This window comes from Micropterus salmoides, unplaced genomic scaffold (genome assembly GCF_014851395.1).
Source record: "Micropterus salmoides isolate LMB-PRFRI ecotype aquatic unplaced genomic scaffold, ASM1485139v1 Ms_hic_scaffold_3, whole genome shotgun sequence".
In the NCBI taxonomy this organism is placed as follows: domain Eukaryota; kingdom Metazoa; phylum Chordata; class Actinopteri; order Centrarchiformes; family Centrarchidae; genus Micropterus; species Micropterus salmoides.
This window is the reverse complement of record NW_024042261.1, coordinates 32023730-32040949: the sequence shown is the minus strand read 5'-3', so window position 1 is coordinate 32040949 and position 17220 is coordinate 32023730. Positions and strand designations below refer to the sequence as shown.

The 17220-nt window shown below is 39.4% G+C and overlaps 2 protein-coding genes across 2 annotated transcripts; one reads left to right on the top strand and one right to left on the bottom strand.

The window, feature by feature from the left end:
* Positions 1-124: 124 nt before the first annotated feature.
* On the top strand, positions 125-7213 carry stoml3a (stomatin (EPB72)-like 3a). Its single transcript, XM_038694122.1, has 7 exons — positions 125-531; positions 3976-4079; positions 4862-4934; positions 5281-5363; positions 5551-5754; positions 6565-6699; positions 6813-7213. The coding sequence occupies exons 1-7, from the start codon at positions 453-455 to the stop codon at positions 7002-7004; spliced, it is 870 nt and encodes a 289-aa protein (XP_038550050.1). The 5' UTR covers positions 125-452; the 3' UTR covers positions 7005-7213.
* Positions 7214-7850: 637 nt separating this feature from the next.
* Positions 7851-15454, bottom strand: LOC119883472 (microtubule-associated tumor suppressor candidate 2 homolog). The gene is made up of 9 exons (XM_038694123.1): positions 15271-15454; positions 12854-12920; positions 12140-12354; positions 11725-11830; positions 11561-11634; positions 11369-11467; positions 11111-11230; positions 10698-10795; positions 7851-10281 (listed from the first exon to the last, which is right to left on the bottom strand). Exons 1-9 carry the CDS (start codon positions 15325-15327, stop codon positions 10074-10076), a joined length of 1044 nt encoding a protein of 347 aa, XP_038550051.1. The 5' UTR covers positions 15328-15454; the 3' UTR covers positions 7851-10073.
* Between the last annotated feature and the right edge of the window lie 1766 nt (positions 15455-17220).

Genomic DNA, 17220 nt, shown 5'->3' with positions numbered 1-17220 from the left:
AACGACAACAGTGAAAACTCATTCTCAGTTTTTATACATTTTAAATGTGAGTAAACTTTTATTATAAGATAGGAAAGACGAGCTTGACCTTTACTGCTCTCATGTTTCACAACCTGGATACCATCTATTGTTCATTCATAATCTCAGCAGGTGTCAGTCTCCTGGACGTGAATGTGAAAGAGTATAACGGGAAAGCACAAGAGTTGAATGTTAACGTTTCTTATACAGGAGCCACACAGAGGCTGGTTAGGCTCTATGGTTCACGTTAACTGTTGGCACCCACTAGGTGAGCCCAAGAGCCGCACCAAGACATCGTGAGTGTATGTGTGTGTCTCTCAGGCTCATGAAATGTAGCAGGTAATGAGAGAAGGGGACAGACCACACCCCTCACAGAGAACAGACAGGTAAACAGGTGCTTTGCTCGCTCCATCACACGCACAACATACTCAGTAATGATCTCAACAACATCCAGCATGGCCGAGATGGTTGCACAAAGTAAACTTCAGATCAACTGCGTTGAGAATGTCGAAGGTAAATACTTTTACAGTTTTCATTTTGATCATCAATCAAAATGTTTATTTTTTTCACCTTGCTTATAAGTCTGAATTATTCAGGGTGCCAATGCCAAGAATAATAGATGTTGTTTGAGGGCAACCTTATTCAACTATAGTAAAAGGATAAAATATGTATATATGGATTAAAAAGTAAAAAAGTAAACAGATTTACTTAATAATGTAATGAAGAGCACAATGTTTAACATACTGACAGGATGAATAGTTTTACTAAGTCTATTACTGTATTAATAATAACACCTAATATTAAGAATTGGTGTCTTTTTGATACTCGACATTTTCAAATTTAAAATGTCTCAGCTTCTTCCTTCAAAAGCACCAGTATCTTTGGCTTTTGGACTGTTGTATGGAGAGTCCAAGTTAATATCTGCAAATGCCGTACCTTGTTTTGTCTGTACATCAGTCCACAAACCCAGCAGAATAAAGCAGAGAAAAGAGGCTATGGACAGTGTTGGGCAGTAGCACTAGTTTAACTACATTTCTCAGTAGATTTGTGGTAGCGTCGCTATTTTCTGAATCAAATGGCTTTTCAGTAACGAAGCTCTTCTATTGACCGAGTAGAGCGGTAGATTCCACACACGCTACATTTTCCCAAGCATTTCTGAAGGATCAGTAGCCTAAGTAACGCCACTGCAACACACGGACCTGTATGTGTGCAGCCGGCAGAAGCGAAACGCTTCCGGGTGACGGCGACATCACGTACTGATCCATGGGCTGATGTCTGCGACTTTGTTGCAGGGGAATAAAGACACGCGCGATTGAGTTGCTTTCTATTGTGATAGTTATTGTAATACCTCTTGTGAGAAGGATCAGGGTCCAGCCTGGACACTTCTTCCTCTAGTGAGGTGGAAACTTTGATATGTAGTGGCAGAAACTTGTTTCCATGAGAGGAGATCTCTCTCTCTCTCTCTCTCTCTCTCTCTCTCTCTCTCTCGCCCATTGCCATGAATGTTTGTTGTTTAGGTGGCAATGTTGCCAGAGCACAAATTCACATATGAACAATTAAAAATATATAATTAATTAATAATGTGATAATTAAGTTACTTTATACAAACAACAATGGTTCTCCGTTTGTTGCATGAGGAAATACATTTAGCTGCAATGATATGGCAATAAGTAGGAGAGTTTCTGTGTGTCTGATTTAGCTCTCTCTGGCACACAAACTGTTTGGAGCATATTTTTAGTCTTTCTTCTATTGCTACTGTGGAATGAAGTTAGTTCAATATACACTAAGGCCTATGCTGTGTGTGTGAGTGTTTATATATATATATACACTCTTGAACAAAATCTTAAGACCGGGGGAAATATTGCAAGTCATCATAACTGGGTTGTAAGTACTGCTTCAAAATGCCAAAAGAAGAAACAGAAGCAAGAGACAAAAAATAGAGAGTAGGCAATTTATTGAAAACTGCATTTAAACTCAAACAGGCTGTTCATCAGCTGATCAAAAGTTTAAGACCATAGCCCAAAAATAAACATACAACAGAACTAAAAGTGTCAAAAGGACTCTTGTTCTTGTTCTTGTTGATCACTTGTTCTTGTTGATCACTTCAAACACTCGTTTCGGCATGCTTGATGCAACTGTTCCCAGGAGGCTGCTGGGAACGTTGCTCCATGTGGTGAAGATGGCTTCACAAAGGGCATCCACGGTCTGGAACTGACGTCTGTTTTTGTAAACTTCCCTTGCCATCCATCCCCAAATGTTCTCAAAGGGATTTAGATCAGGAGAACACGCAGGCTGGTCCAAAAGAGCAACGTTATTCTCCTGGAAGAAGTCCTTCGTCAGGCGGACGTTGTGAATTGCAGCGTTGTCCTGTTGAAAGACCCAGTCATTACCGCACAGACGGGGGCCCTCAGTCAAGAGGGATACCTGTGCAACATGTCCACATAGCCAGTCGCCGTTTGACGCCCCTGGAAAACCTGAAGCTCCATTTTCCCATTGAAGGAAAAAGCACCCCAAATCATGATGGAGCCTCCTCCACTGTGCCGCGTAGAAAACATCTCCGGTGGGATCTCCTTGTCATGCCAGTAACGTTGGAAGCCATCAGGACCGTCCAGGTAAGATTTTTTCTCGTAAGAGAATAAAACTTTCTTCCACCTTTCAATGTCCCATGTTTGGTGCTCCCTTGCAAATTCCAAACGGGCAAGTTTGTGGCGTGGGAGGAGACGTGGCCTTTGAAGACGTTTTTTGTTCTTGAAGCCCTTCTCTCGCAGATGATGTCTTATGGTTATTGGGCTACAGTCAGCATCAGTAAGTGCCTTAATTTGGGTTGAGGATCGACCTGTGTCTTCACGGACAAACTGTCGGATCCTGCGGCTCAGTGCAGGTGAAATTTCTTTGGGTCTACCACTTGACTTTTTTGTCCGATAACTCTCAGGATCTTTTAAGAAATGTAAAATGACTGTCTTACTGCGTCCAACCTTGGCAGCGATTGCGCGTTGCGAGAGGCCTTGCTTGTGCAGCTCAACAATCCTGCCACGTTCAACGAGAGAAAGCCTTTTTGCCTTTGCCATCAGGAGATCATGACAGTGTGACTGCCTGAAGATCAATGACACGAAAGCCATATTTTTGTGCAGATTTTACCTTTTTATGCCTATGGTCTTAAACTTTTGATCAGCTGATGAACAGCCTGTTTGAGTTTAAATGCAGTTTTCAATAAATTGCCTACTCTCTATTTTTTGTCTCTTGCTCCTGTTTCTTCTTTTGGCATTTTGAAGCAGTACTTACAACCCGGTTATGATCCACCAGCGAAATGCGAGTACTTGCAATGTTGCAAGATTTTGTTCAAGAGTGTATATGACCTAACTATAAAATATAAAAAAAATTAAAAGTAGCTTAGATGTAACTAAGCTACTTTTGCCATGTTGCTAGCTTAGCTTGCTACTTTTCACTGGGGGGTAGCTTCTGTGTAGTGAAGCTTCATTTAATGTAGAGTAGCTAGTAGCTTAGCTCACATTTTCCAAGTAGCTTGCCCAACACTGGCTATAGGTCATATTGGAAAAGCTTGAATAATTGACTGGCATTTTTGCTTGATAGATGACTCAAATGATGTAAACTTGATGAACCAAGCTACTGCTAAAGCTAAATTGTCTTCTGCATGTTACCTTTTTAGTTTGTGTATAAAATTATATTTATATACATTTTAACATTTTATAGATGAATTGATTGATTAACTAATACAGTAATAATAAATAATATGCATGAATTTTTTGTGTCACCTTAATGAAAGGTGCTTGCCCCACTGTATCAAATTATTGTTTAATAGTGTGACCAAAATAACTACAAAAATGTGTTTGGTCTGAATTTAAATGTGTGGAACAAAGGTGTCATGGGAAATTTACGATATACTGTACCTCTCCATACTCCAGTACAAGCTTGTAAATTGTGTTTCACTCTCTGCAGATAAAAGTTCAGGAAGACTTGGTTGTTTCGGTTGGCTGTTGGTTCTCCTATCCCTCCTCTTTGTAGCAGCAACCTTCCCACTCACAATATTTATGTGTATTAAGGTGAAGTATATTCTCATTGATGTCTACAGATTAGGATTAGACCAGTATTTGTTTCTGAAAGCTGATACAGATACCCATGTCTTTGCACAAGACTTGCTAGGGCTACAGCAAATTGTCAGTATTCACTGCTCTGGAAGTTTTGTGACTGCTTTATAAAATTATGATCAAGTTTAAACAGTTTCCCAAGTGAAAATATGGCAGGCCAAAGAAGCCTTTAATTATTGAATTTATTTATTTAAGGGGTTATACGTGGCAGGAGACACACAGAACCAGAGGGATCATTTAGTTTAAGTGATTGAAGAATCATTGAAATTGCTCATTGTTTGTAGAAAAATGAGACCGTTTCAGTTTCTTTATCGCAGGTGCGTTGTTGTGTACCACAGCCACTGGGGGGCCAAAAGTCAGACATTTTCCAATGCTACCCATTGTGGCTTGGCAGGGTGACCCACTGTATTTGTTCAGGGAGTATTCTTTGTAAAACTTTTTTAAAAAGCATTATTGGCCAATCTAATGAATAAATGAAATGATCATATGTTACATAGTAGCTGTTGTCACAGAAGAAGTGGATGACACTGAGTAGCTGGTATGGCAACTATACATTATTAAACTTATTAAAAGTATTATACTACTATTAAACTGTATGGGTCTAACCCTTACAGGAATGTATTTGCTTTTAGTTTACTTATGTGGTATCATGTCATGAGATCATTTCCCCTTTACACTGCTTTGTTTTTTGTCTTTCTTATGTTCTTTGTTTGGCTGGCTGTGTTTCTAACATCCAGATAGTGAAGGAGTATGAGCGAGCTGTCATCTTTAGGCTCGGCCGGATCACAGACAGAAAACCTAAAGGGCCAGGTTTGTCATGCAGTGTGTTTCATACATACACTATGGGGGCAAATATTCAGAAACTGGTTTCTTGGCTGAAAAAGTCTGCTTAAAAAGTTGATTCCATACTATGATCCAATTAGGTTTCATCTACAATCTTAATATACAGTCCTGTGCCACAGTGGGACTGGATAGGACTTCTTTCTGAAATTGGTTACCAGCCAGTTGGATTGTCCACTTTGATGCTCTGTCTTATTACTTCCTGTTATATTCAACAATAACTTCTACAGTATATGATGGTATTAATAGATTGCCAAAGCACTTGTTGACAATGATTGATACAAAACATAAAAGCTGGGACTTTATTTCTTTCCAGGACTTTTCTTTATTCTGCCATGCACTGATAACTTTGTGAAAGTTGATCTGAGAACTGTTTCCTTCGACATCCCTCCACAGGAAGTATGTGTTTTTATACTTGTTATATTTTGTTCAAATGTGGAAATATAATTTATATATTATTTTATTATTTTTATATTTGTGTTTGTCCTGTATCACAGCTTGTTTCTGTCATTAATAAAAAACTGTCTGTCATCTTCCTGGGTAGGAATAGTAGCGGGCATCATAAATATAGCTTTTTACCTTGCAGATCTTAACCAAAGACTCAGTGACAGTGTCTGTGGATGGCGTGGTGTACTTCCGCATACACAGCCCCATCTCATCTGTAGCCAATGTGTCCAACGCCCACTTATCTACACGGCTGCTGGCTCAAACCACCCTGAGGAATGTACTCGGCACCAAAATCCTGGCAGAACTGCTATCTGACAGAGAGAGCATATCACTCAGTATGCAGGTGAGAATGAACTGTGTTGTAATAAGATTTATGAGGAGCTGGATGGCAGAAGATAAGGGCGTCTATTAAATTTAGTAACTGTAAAAAGATTGTAAAGGAATGGTTAAATATAAAATCAAAATTAATTTATGTTCTGGTGACACCTACATTAGTTAAAATTCTGACTTTGTGCAACAAAACATATTTTTTAGGCCAACTACTTCCACTTCAGCCTTCATCCTAACACGACTTTTTTCTAAAAGCTACAAAAGGGGACGAAAATTTGGACTTAGGTGTTGAATCCAACATCAACCGCATTACAGTCCATTTTAATAATTTGCAATAATTACAATAATTTGCTTGTGTTTTAACCAGGTGCATCATTTGTATGTTCGAGAGGAAGACATTAGAAAAATCTGGGGCAAAACCACAAAGTCACTGTGCTGAAAACCTGAGTAGATAGGCTAATGAACTTTAACTCTGGAATACTCCAAAAACAGGCTGACTCTGACGTCTAAGTTTTTCAGCAGATTGTACTGGCTAACACGTTTTTACACATTACATTCATTTTAAACCTGCTTTTCATTTTGTTTGTCTGTGTGTTATTTGGTAGCCTGGATGAAAAGAGCGGTAAGAATGAACCAATGAACAAACATACCACAAAACCAAAACAATGTGTAAATAAAGGCTAAAAATCTCCAGAGATCGAGTTGGGTGATGCATGATTTGTAGTCATTTAAGTGATAGTAATTCATTAAAACATAACTCATTAGTGGAGCTAACAATGTTTTTTTGTGACTGGAGTATTTATTCTTCAATAATGCCCTGCAGGAAGCTCTGGACGAAGCCACTGAACCGTGGGGTATTAAGGTGGAGCGTGTGGAGATAAAGGATGTGAAACTGCCTCAGCAGCTGCAGAGAGCCATGGCAGCAGAGGCAGAAGCCAGTCGGGAAGCCAGAGCAAAGGTGAAGAGAGCAATGGAAGATTTAATTTAATTTACTCTTGATATACTCTGTAAGAAAAACAAGGGATGCTGAAAGGGAACGTTAGAAATAATGATCATATGTCTGTGTTTCAGTTAATTTCTGCAGAGGGGGAGATGAAGGCCTCCAGGGCTCTGAAAGAAGCCTCTTTGATAATTGCTGAGTCACCCTCTGCTCTCCAGCTGCGATACCTGCAAACCCTCAACACCATTGCAGCAGAGAGAAACTCCACCATTATCTTTCCTCTGCCCATAGATATGTTGCAGACTTTTATGCAGAGGAAGTAATAAATCTCACAGACAGCAATTACTGAAAGAGTTAAATGAAATCACATTTGCACTGTTATTATTGGTATATAGCAGGGGTTCTCAAACTGGGGAGCAGCCCTCTGTGGGAAGGACGCCCTTCAGGGGGGTCGTGGATGTTGAGCAGATCTAAAGTTGCATGAATATGATCCATGTGGTGACATAAACAAACAAAAGTGCTCTAATGCTAACCTGAATCTTTTTCCCACTAATCCACTTTTGCTACATGCATACATACATTATTTTTGGCTTCTGATAGAGGGAAGTTTGAGAACTACTGGTATTTGTTTTAAGCTTCATTGGTATCCTTTTAGATCCATTGGTATTTTTAGATTTACATTTATTCATTTAGCTGACGCTTTTAATCAAAGCGACTTACAATTGCTATATACGCATGTCAGAGGTCGCACGCCTCTGGAGCAACGAGGGGTTAAGTGTCTTGCTCAGGGACACAATGGTGGATCTGTCACAGTGGGCGATTGAACCCGGGTCTCTCACACCAAAGCCATAGTGTTATCCATTGCACCACCGCCAGATAGATACTGTATGGTCCAAGAGGCTTAGCATATTTACAGCTGAACTGCGCTACAATTATGTATTTAAAGACATATCCATGCCAGATCTCATTTTTGTACACTTATTTTCTGATTGTGATTTAATACTTGAATACAAAGTGCAACATTTACAGAATAGACTTTAGTTTCATTGACCACAATACTTCAACGAGCTAAGCTACGGTTGCAGTTCTGGAGGAAGACAAATAAATAAATAAATAAATAAATGAAATTCACAAGAAATGTAAAATAAAAATAATACACAACAACCTTATAAAGACATGCTTTCATGTAAACGTATCCAGAGCATGATTTGTGAAATACTGAATACAATCTTTACAACAGAAGTCCTTTAAAAAAAAATCAACCCAAGTCCCGACATCCATGTGATACACCAACATTCTCTGACACTGGATGTAAACTGTAAACAAATCCTCTTATTCTAGTGTTGAACAAACATTCAGTAAATGAGAACAAGGTCATACCCACAGGACACAGAGGCAATCAGTGCAATCAGAGTACCTGATGGAGAGGAATATTATTTCCACTTCCTTGCAGAACACAGTAAAGCCCACCAACTCCAACACAATCAACTTATTGTCCTAACAGTAAATGCAACTCACCTACAACCAAATCCCTATTTGAGCAGATTTCTACATTTTGTGTGTCTGGGGGAGCTGATTATTATATCATTATCATAATAAAGAAATATTTTGTAAAACAATTTTATATATTTGCTAACTGCACTAAGCTCTTTAAAATAGCTAAACATATTGTGGACATTCAAATAATTGTATACAAAGGATATCTTGCAACATAGAGCTGAGTGGCTAGTTAAACATGAGCAAGTATAAAAAAAGTACAATACAAAAAAGGATGACTGTTGCTTCCCTTTGATCACTCAAAATGTTCCCCAAGACCTGAGATTATTCTCTACAATGAGACATGAGGTAACCGCTTGCAGATTTATATCATATGATATAGTCATATTTATATAATTTGATAAGTTTTAATTCTTAAACAAATTTTGGACAGGAATTTTGTCAAGCATCATCTGGAGGTACAAATGGAGAGAATGAATGTTTGGAAGCCATAATAGTTTTTTCCATCACATTTGCTCATGAGTTTTTTTGTGGTGAATTTCAAATCACACAGAAAACAATCAGCAATGGAGAAAACAGCAGCAGCTGCAACAGTGAGGATAAGGTACGCATAAAGAAAGAGAATGTATGAATGCAATATAACGAACAGATGATGGATTTACATGTGTTCTGGTCAATTTATTTTGACTAGAACTGCAATGTATGCACCACTTCTGGCTGATTCTGCAGCACCTAATTTTAGACACATGACAGCTACAGTACATGATGAACAGCTGTGTTTCATGATTTCCTCTTTGGTGATCCTGTATTTTTGTAGGAAAAAGGATGTTTTCTTAACCTGACTGACCTTGAGGGGCATTCATCTCACATAAGAAATGTAAGATTAGTCTGAAATGTGTAATACAATGATTCATTGATTTTTTTTCTTGGTTTCATTTGAATAAATCCTGCTCTGTTTTATTAGAAATAACAGGTAACATGTGTTGCCCCTTCACCTTATACTTCATTATCGTCACACTGTAGGTAATCCTAAAACCATTAGAACTGGAAGACAGAACATGCTTTAAAGAGTGCACTAAATGTACAGTTTTGACAAATTATAATCAATAATATAGTTACACCATGTTGGCAGTTCAATGGATTTATGTATTTTTAAGTTGTTCTAATCATACATTTCAGGTCAACATCTAGTTGTTTAAGGAGAAAGTAGAATGGATGGTTGAGGTTAGATGGCAAGGTAGTCATTCATTTACTCCTGATAAATGAAATATTTCAGGTTAACATGCCCCAGAGAAGAATCCACACTTTGAGAGTAACTTACTGTAGGTAGGTTTGTGATTTTACCCAAAGTATTGCCTGTGCCTTGATAGACGTTGCTGGTAGGAGAGAATGATGGCAAAAGGCGCTTCTTGTGTTTGTTGTTGCACTTGTGATGTTTGCTGTGTCCCATTCATCATCCTGAGCACTGGATGAGATGGTGGTGATGTAGATGGAGGCGAAGAGATGGAAATGAGGCACTGTGACTCTGATCTTGCTCTATTAAGTCTACAATGACCAGGTCTTTCATCTGCTGCGCTATCACAGCACGCCTGCTTTGTGGGGCGTTGAGGAGGAATAGAAAAGAAAGAGGGCAGAGAATTCCCTTTTGAACGATAAGAGGCGTAATCATTAATACAATTCTTTAGGTCAGAGATTGAAATTCCTGGGGTTGGACTTTGGAAATGCATTCAATGGGTGAGCAGCATTTCCCAAGAAACAAATGTATCTGTGTCTGTCCATCTACATACTGTAAAATTCTACTCTTTTAATTGAGGAACATTCAACAGAGAAATAAATCAGGGCTTCCGAAGCCAGATAAAAGAAAGTGTTTGATACAAGAGCTTCAATTGAAAGTGTCACTGATGGTAGGAGTGTGGGCGGGCAGGGGAGCCTGGTCCAGACAAGGGTCTATGAATGGGGGAGGAGCTGGGGGACATGCGAGGGCTCAGCTCGCCTGTCTGAAGACGCCACAGTAGTTCCTCATTAGTGCGACTCAGCCGCTTCTTCTCGTTGCTCTCCTTCTCCACATTCACTTGCAGGTTGGCATTCTCTTCAGAAAGTTGCCTGAGAAAAAAGAGGGACAGGGAAAGGTCCAAACATAAATACCATGCACTAGTGCTGCATTCCTTTCAAAGGGATAAGTCAGAAATTTCCAGCAAAGTTGTAGTTTTAATCTCCAGTGATTCTGCTTGGTAAAAACAGTTGGATATGCCCCAAAATAGTTTCTCATGTTAACACATGGTGCTTGATCTTGGGGTTATTATGTACTATTCAATATACAAGTAATATATCCAGAAAATCACAAGGTTATATTGAAAAAATCTTGGCAAACAAGATAATGAATTTTGGCTGCAGAAATAAATATTTAAATATCTTGTTTGTAATTTTATTAATGTGCCTCCTAAACCCACCTAAAGTAACTTCGACTGGTTTGAACTGGGTTTTAAATCTACACTAGTATGTATATAAACCTAACTGACCGTGACACAGCAAGGTTCTTGTCTATTCTTTCCTTCAGGTCCTCGTTCTGCTGCTGTAACACTTGCAGTCTCTCCTCCAGGTACACATTCTTTTCAGCCTGCTCAAAAACACAGGAGAAAAGGTGCACAACATTAAATTCTTCAAATGATGTATGACAATTATAAGTAAAACAGGCAAACTGTTAAATTTACAGAGGAGACATTTCTTCTAAAAACTACTGGGAGTGCATATGTCCCATTTTTGTCATGTGATGCTGTCTCTAGCTTTCTCTGGATGTTAGGTGTTATTGGACTTTGAAAGTACAACTTCAATGTGTGAGTTTAATATTTTTGACAACTTCACACACAAAACTAATTAAAACAATCATCAGTTTTCCTTTGTTTCTAAACAAAGGCAGAAATTTGAAGCCTACTATTTTCTCCAGTTCTGAGATCTTCTGTTCCTGCTGATGAATTTGTTGATTCTTCATCTCCAGTACTTCTTTCAAACTCTTCAGGTCCTCATCAATATGTTTATATGGCGCCAAAGCATCCTGGCAACAGCAGATAACATTAGTGAAAACCACCATCGCTCTTTATAACCAATAAATAATGTTTTCTTTAAGTTTAATGCAGCTACTGTCACCAAAGCAGTCAACATATTGTCCTGTACTGTATCATACAGCAGTTACCACTATCTGCTCATCTGTGCTCCTGCGCAGAGCTTCTTCAAAGCGCTTGGCTCGGTCTCTGAGGCTGCGATTCTGAAACGTCAGCGTGTCCACCTGATCCTAGTGACCAGATAGATATTAACATGTTACTGTCACTAACAACAAAATGTATTACACCATGTTTCTAATATATTTTAAAGGAGAACTATTTACCTGCAGTGACAATCTGATCTTTTGAAACTCTTCTTCCAGAGACTTTGTCTGCTGTTCATGGGCCATCTTCAGATCTGACACAAAAAATAACATGATCATCTCTCTTGACCTGCAGCAAAATGAGTCAGTACACGAGAGCAACAAGTTTCAAATGGAGTGCTTACTCTTCACAGTTCTGGCATGCTCTTCCTGCAGAGTGGCCAGTGTGTCATTGTGAGCTGTCTCCATCTCCATCAAGGAAGCCTCCTGGTTCTCACTCATTTCCTCAATCTGGGGCCAAGATTTAGAGAATTAACAATCACAAAAATAACTTCATACTATTATAATAATGTACTACGTAGTGTACTGCTAATTGTTTTCACAGGAACAGTTTCTTTAGTATAGCACTTGAAAAACAGTTCATAGTGAGGTCTGTGGAAAATCCAGTGTAACTGGGAAATTGTTTCTCAGAGCCAGATAATCAAAACCAGGAATAGGTAAATAAGAAAATATTTAGGTGACCCGACCCTTTCAGTGACATCACATCATATCAGATGTGGACTAAACAGATATATCCAGTCTTCATTAAAACACACACACCTGCTCTTGCTGTTTGACCCGTAGCTCCTCCAGCTCGGCTTGTTGTTGGGCCTGCAGGCTCTCGGTCTCGGCCATGTGCTGAACCTTCAGCCGCTCCTCCAGAGCTCCCAGCTCCCTCTGCTGCTGAGCCCGCAATCCCTGCAGCTCAGCCTCAAAACGACACTCCAGTTCCTCCTTCTCCCGCTGCAGTTGCTCCCAGTGTGCAACACTGAAAGCTGGAACACAATGTAGAGCTTTAGTTTGTTTTACTAGATCCAAATTTAGGTAACGTACTGACTACAATAGAAGCAACTTTATTCTAAGAAGACACAAAAAGTTAATTTAACACTTAACAGCTTAGTTTCTTGGTTTGTTAATTTATTTTTTATTATTATTGTATTCTAATGTCTGGATGGTAATGTTTGTGTTGTTAAATGGCACAAGTGACATAATAAATTGTTACAAAACTTGTGTATTTTGTGTTATTCTGCCCATTCTGCTCATCATTAAAAAACAACTACTGAATTATAAACTCACAGACTTGGACATTGAAAACAGGGTACTATTTCTTAAGCGTCTTGTCCTGTATATGGTGTTTGATTTTTGAATAAATCCAGACAGAGTGGATTCCCAGAGCTCACTTGTTCCTCCCATACATTATAGTAGAAGCCTATACTGACTCACTGCTTTTTCCCTCCCTGCGATGCCATATATGTCACACTGTATCCCACTTACCCACTTCATCCCTGATTCTGGTGAGCTCCAGGGACAGTTCCCTCTCCTTCACAATGGCTCTCTCACTCTGAAATGCAAACACATGCAGCAGTGAACACCTCTGGGCTGCACAAATGGATGATTGGAAACACCTCCATTGCCACTGTAACCCTGTAAGTTAAACTAATGTAACAGTTTTGGCTATAATTTAAGCTGTTTAGTACAGCTGGTACAGGACAGGGTGACAGGATTAAATTAATATCACAGTGTTAATATAAGAGCATTTCTTGATATTGATATACATTCAGTTTGCTTGTTTCTATGACAAACCAGAGAAACATGAAGAGGAGAGAGGGTTGGAGATATTTTGAACCCAGAATGTTAGCAGGTAAATGTTCATTAAAGGATTATAGACCAAAATGATGTCCCTGCTACATATGTTTGTTTCTTTTACCATAAATGTTGTCCTCCCCACCTGGTTTGATGATATGCAATAAAGCAGCCTTAGATTCTATCGGTGCTTATAACTTGTAGGCCTTATAACAGCTCATTCAGGATATGTCCAATCAGATGGTGTAATTATTAGCAGTAACCACAAACCACAAACCACTGACAGGGTGTCTGAAGCCATGATTCATTGATAAACATGCCATTAAATCTTTGTGGTACCTTGGAACAGGATACTGGACAAAGTGTCAGAAGTTGCAGCTACAGTCTATGAAATGATCGAGGAACATGTGAGGAATGGTAACAACATAGTTTGTATCACTTCTATTCATTATAGACAAAATGTACATTACTTTCTCTGCAGCACAACAATTCGACATTAGCGTTTCATTTAATTCACCACCAATCATAATAGCAAAGGTTCTTACAAGAAGCAACAGTAAATGCTTCATGGCAACCTGTTAACTACAACATTTGTGAAACATTTTACAATGAAAAAGCCATCATATCCAATATTTGCACAGACTCTTCATGACACCCCCAGAGGAAGACTCACCACACAGTTAAGTGACTATTGATCACAACTCTAAACATGCAGACAGCCACACAGACTGTTGCTTGGAGATTAATCAGAGATCACAAAGCAGTGCTTACGAGAAACAAAGAAAGACACAGCCAGGGAGCAGTGGGTGAAATATGTATGAGATAGTATACAGTATGTCTCTGCAGTAATGATGTCACCCTCTAAGAGGTTTTACTTGGTACATACACTCATCATAGAGAGACTGCTGTGACCTCATGAGGGATGAAGGATGGTCTGTGGCTTTTTTTCATTTCTTCCTCTTCAGCTCCACCTCTGCTCCTACCCATTATTTCCCCAAATGCCCCCTACTTAGATCTCCAGGGACTTATGTGACATGAATTTTATGCTAATTTTAGTATCTGATATTCAGCCTTCACAAAAGCAACATTAACCATTTTTATGGCTGCAACTAATGATTGTTTCTGCTACAGATTACACCAATTGATTATTTTTGTGATTCTTTGATCAATTGTTAGGTCTGTAACATAAGAAAATAGTCAAAAAAGCTAATTACAATTAACCAGAGTCTAGGGTTTGATTGTCAACCCAATAATATTCTACAAAAACAATGATATAAAACAGACAAATGAACAAAATCCTCAAATTTGAGAAGCTAGAACCAGCTAAAGTTTTTCCTTGATAAATCACAAACAATGCATGGATTATGGATGCCAAAATGGATGTCTATCTCTTTCGAGCGACTACTTCGACAAATTACTTCAGCACTGTACATTTTACCTTCTGAAAAAGTATAAACATGACTTTTTGTAAGGGTACTCATTCTCAAGGAGATACTGTAATGAGTTAAATAACCTCTCCAAAGTCTGCACCCATGCAATCAGTCCTGTTTCAGTGAGGCCCTAAAAACCTTCCAATGTACAGCTGCTTTTTTGGTTGGACTTTTTGTCCTGAAGAGATTATGACTTTAATAAACACACAGGAAGCTACAACATAAATAAAACAAAACATATGATTTCTTGTAGAGAACTTCAGCAACATGAGTTAAAAAAGATATCCTATACAGTCAGTGGCATGTAATCCATCCATAATCCATAATTACACCAACACGCATACAGTAAGGACAAATTGTACACGGTAAAACAGAAAGACAATTGTAAGAAATATAGCAGCAGCAATAACATGTTATGTAATGTCCCTGCAAACTCTAAGAGAGTAGAAAGAGGGACAGTGCGACAGAAAAGCCTGTTTTGACTCAGCACAATCAAGCACAGCTTTACAGTCTCTCCACCAGTTCTGTCTCTAGGAAACAAGTGAATATAATGCTCATATAGACAGTCACACTCAGACCACCCCTCCGCTAAACACACACATGCGCACAACCACACATTTATAAAGGAATCCCCGGTGCTGAAACAAGCCTGCCGCCTTCAGAAGATACTGCTTTTACCGTTTGGTCCAGACAACGCAGAGGGAAGAAATGGATTCTACAGCAGCAATGGCCCATACTAGGCTAGCAGACAGCAGCATCCTTGAGCCGACTGGGAAGGCAGCAGTGACAGATTCGACCACCAGAAAGATGCAGAAAATGAGACAGAGGGGGAGGGAACCAAGCGAAGGAAGGACAGGGGAGGAGAGATTGGAAGACCGGAGCCTCACCTCGTTTCCTGCTTTGCGGCCGGCGTTTATCCCTGCTGGAACAAAGACTGCCAGCCCCAGCCCAGTTCTGCCTGCTGCCCTCCCCTAAACCTCCTCCAACACGCCCCGTATCACATTCACACGCATGGCAGGGAGCAGGACACACACACACACGTGTGGTATTTTGCATCTTTTAGAAAAAACAAAAGGAGTGGAGCAGGAGAAGATGGGGGAGGGAGATGATCAATAAGCGGCCAGTTATCTTCTCTGTTACTCAGCTCAGGGAAAATAGCTACATGCAGGTATTTCAATGCATACAGAACACACACATGCTTAATAGAAAATAATTTATTTTAGATAGCTCTAACTGAAACAATAATGTCCAAACTGCAGTACTGGATGCAATCCAATTACATAACATAACTTAATTAATATACAGTATAAAGCACTTCAAATATGGTGGTAGCATGGTGCTAGATTTCAAGGCAGAGGGAGGAAGTTAATAGAGCGAAGATCTGAGCCAAGCCTCAGCTATCACAGCATATCAAAGCACAAATACAATATCTTGGCCAACATCAGAAAAAACACTGCCATTTTGTCAAACAAAATGTAAGGAACATTTTAAAGGGTAGTCCTAATCTCATCTAAAGTTTGCAGATATATATCAGATGCACATATTTCAAAGTCTTCCCCTTGTCAGACCTTAGTGGGTATTCTGTCAGTGTCTGACAATCAGTCTCACTAAGCACAGTGAGTCCCAGGCAGGCACCTCTAATCTCATTAATCATCTCCCACTGTAGAGCAGAGCCCGTGGGTGGGGCTGGGATATAGATGAAATGAAAGCAGGGGATCAGGAAAGGGCAAGAAACATGCGGTTAATCCAGGTTTGAGAAGCAGAATACACTCAGTGTGCATCAGAAGCTGGACAATGGTACAGACACACAAACTGTTTTACTGACAAATCCTGTTGCTTCATGGTTATTCCCAACATATTCAAAAAGCAACAACAATCTGATTTTAAAGCAAGTGACTGGCTTTATGAACAAAGTAATGCTGACAACAAACGCCTGATGATGCAGGTGCCAGACTCATCACACAAGAGTCTGTTCACATGACGCATGTAATATTCAATACCATACTGCTGTTTTTGCCTATTACCTACAAATTGTGAAATACTTTTCAAAGCATTGGTTTATGTGGTTATATTTATTTGCCAACTTTAGTCATCCACTCTCATGAAAACCCACTAGAGATCTGAAACTTGCTTGAGATGGGCAATCCATCAACTTTAAATTGACTTTAAGTTATGTTACTGTTCCACAACAATACAAGGGCTGTTTTGAAAATGTATCCCTGCAGAACATCCAGCTTTTTAATACAAGAAAATGCATAAGCTAATTTATGAGAAATTAAAGTCAGGGAATACTTCTGGGATTTGTTACTTCATAACGTTACTTTATGAATGCAATAATCCCTAATCTTGGATGTCAGAGCAACTTTTACACAAAAGGGGATGTGACACCTGCTGCCTGCTTTGGGCTTTTAGGGGGATTTCAAAATGGAGACAAGACCATGTACGCTTACCTGTCAAACCTGCTGAGGTACCAGAGCTCTGCTGTAACCTACCTTGTGACAGAAGTGCTGCGTAGTGATGCTGAAAACATCCAGGCACAGGGAGGCCTTCTTTAACTGTGCCTGAAGGCTCTGCAGCTGCAGGGCCTGCTGCTCACAGCGTTCCCGCAGCTGCTGGATCAAAGCTCGG

What these genes read in the sequence shown, in the direction of transcription:
- stoml3a (XM_038694122.1), top strand. Translation starts at nt 453, where the DNA reads ATGATCTCAACAACATCCAGCATGGCCGAGATGGTTGCACAAAGTAAA. An exon ending in CTGCGTTGAGAATGTCGAAG is followed by an intron (nt 532 to 3,975) that starts GTAAATACTTTT and finishes CACTCTCTGCAG; the next exon opens with ATAAAAGTTCAGGAAGACTT. An exon ending in GTCGGGAAGCCAGAGCAAAG is followed by an intron (nt 6,700 to 6,812) that starts GTGAAGAGAGCA and finishes TCTGTGTTTCAG; the next exon opens with TTAATTTCTGCAGAGGGGGA.
- LOC119883472 (XM_038694123.1), bottom strand. Translation starts at nt 15,327, where the DNA reads ATGGGCCATTGCTGCTGTAGAATCCATTTCTTCCCTCTGCGTTGTCTG. An exon ending in GCATGCCAGAACTGTGAAGA is followed by an intron (nt 11,635 to 11,724) that starts GTAAGCACTCCA and finishes TTTTTGTGTCAG; the next exon opens with ATCTGAAGATGGCCCATGAA. An exon ending in GCACAGATGAGCAGATAGTG is followed by an intron (nt 11,231 to 11,368) that starts GTAACTGCTGTA and finishes TGCTGTTGCCAG; the next exon opens with GATGCTTTGGCGCCATATAA.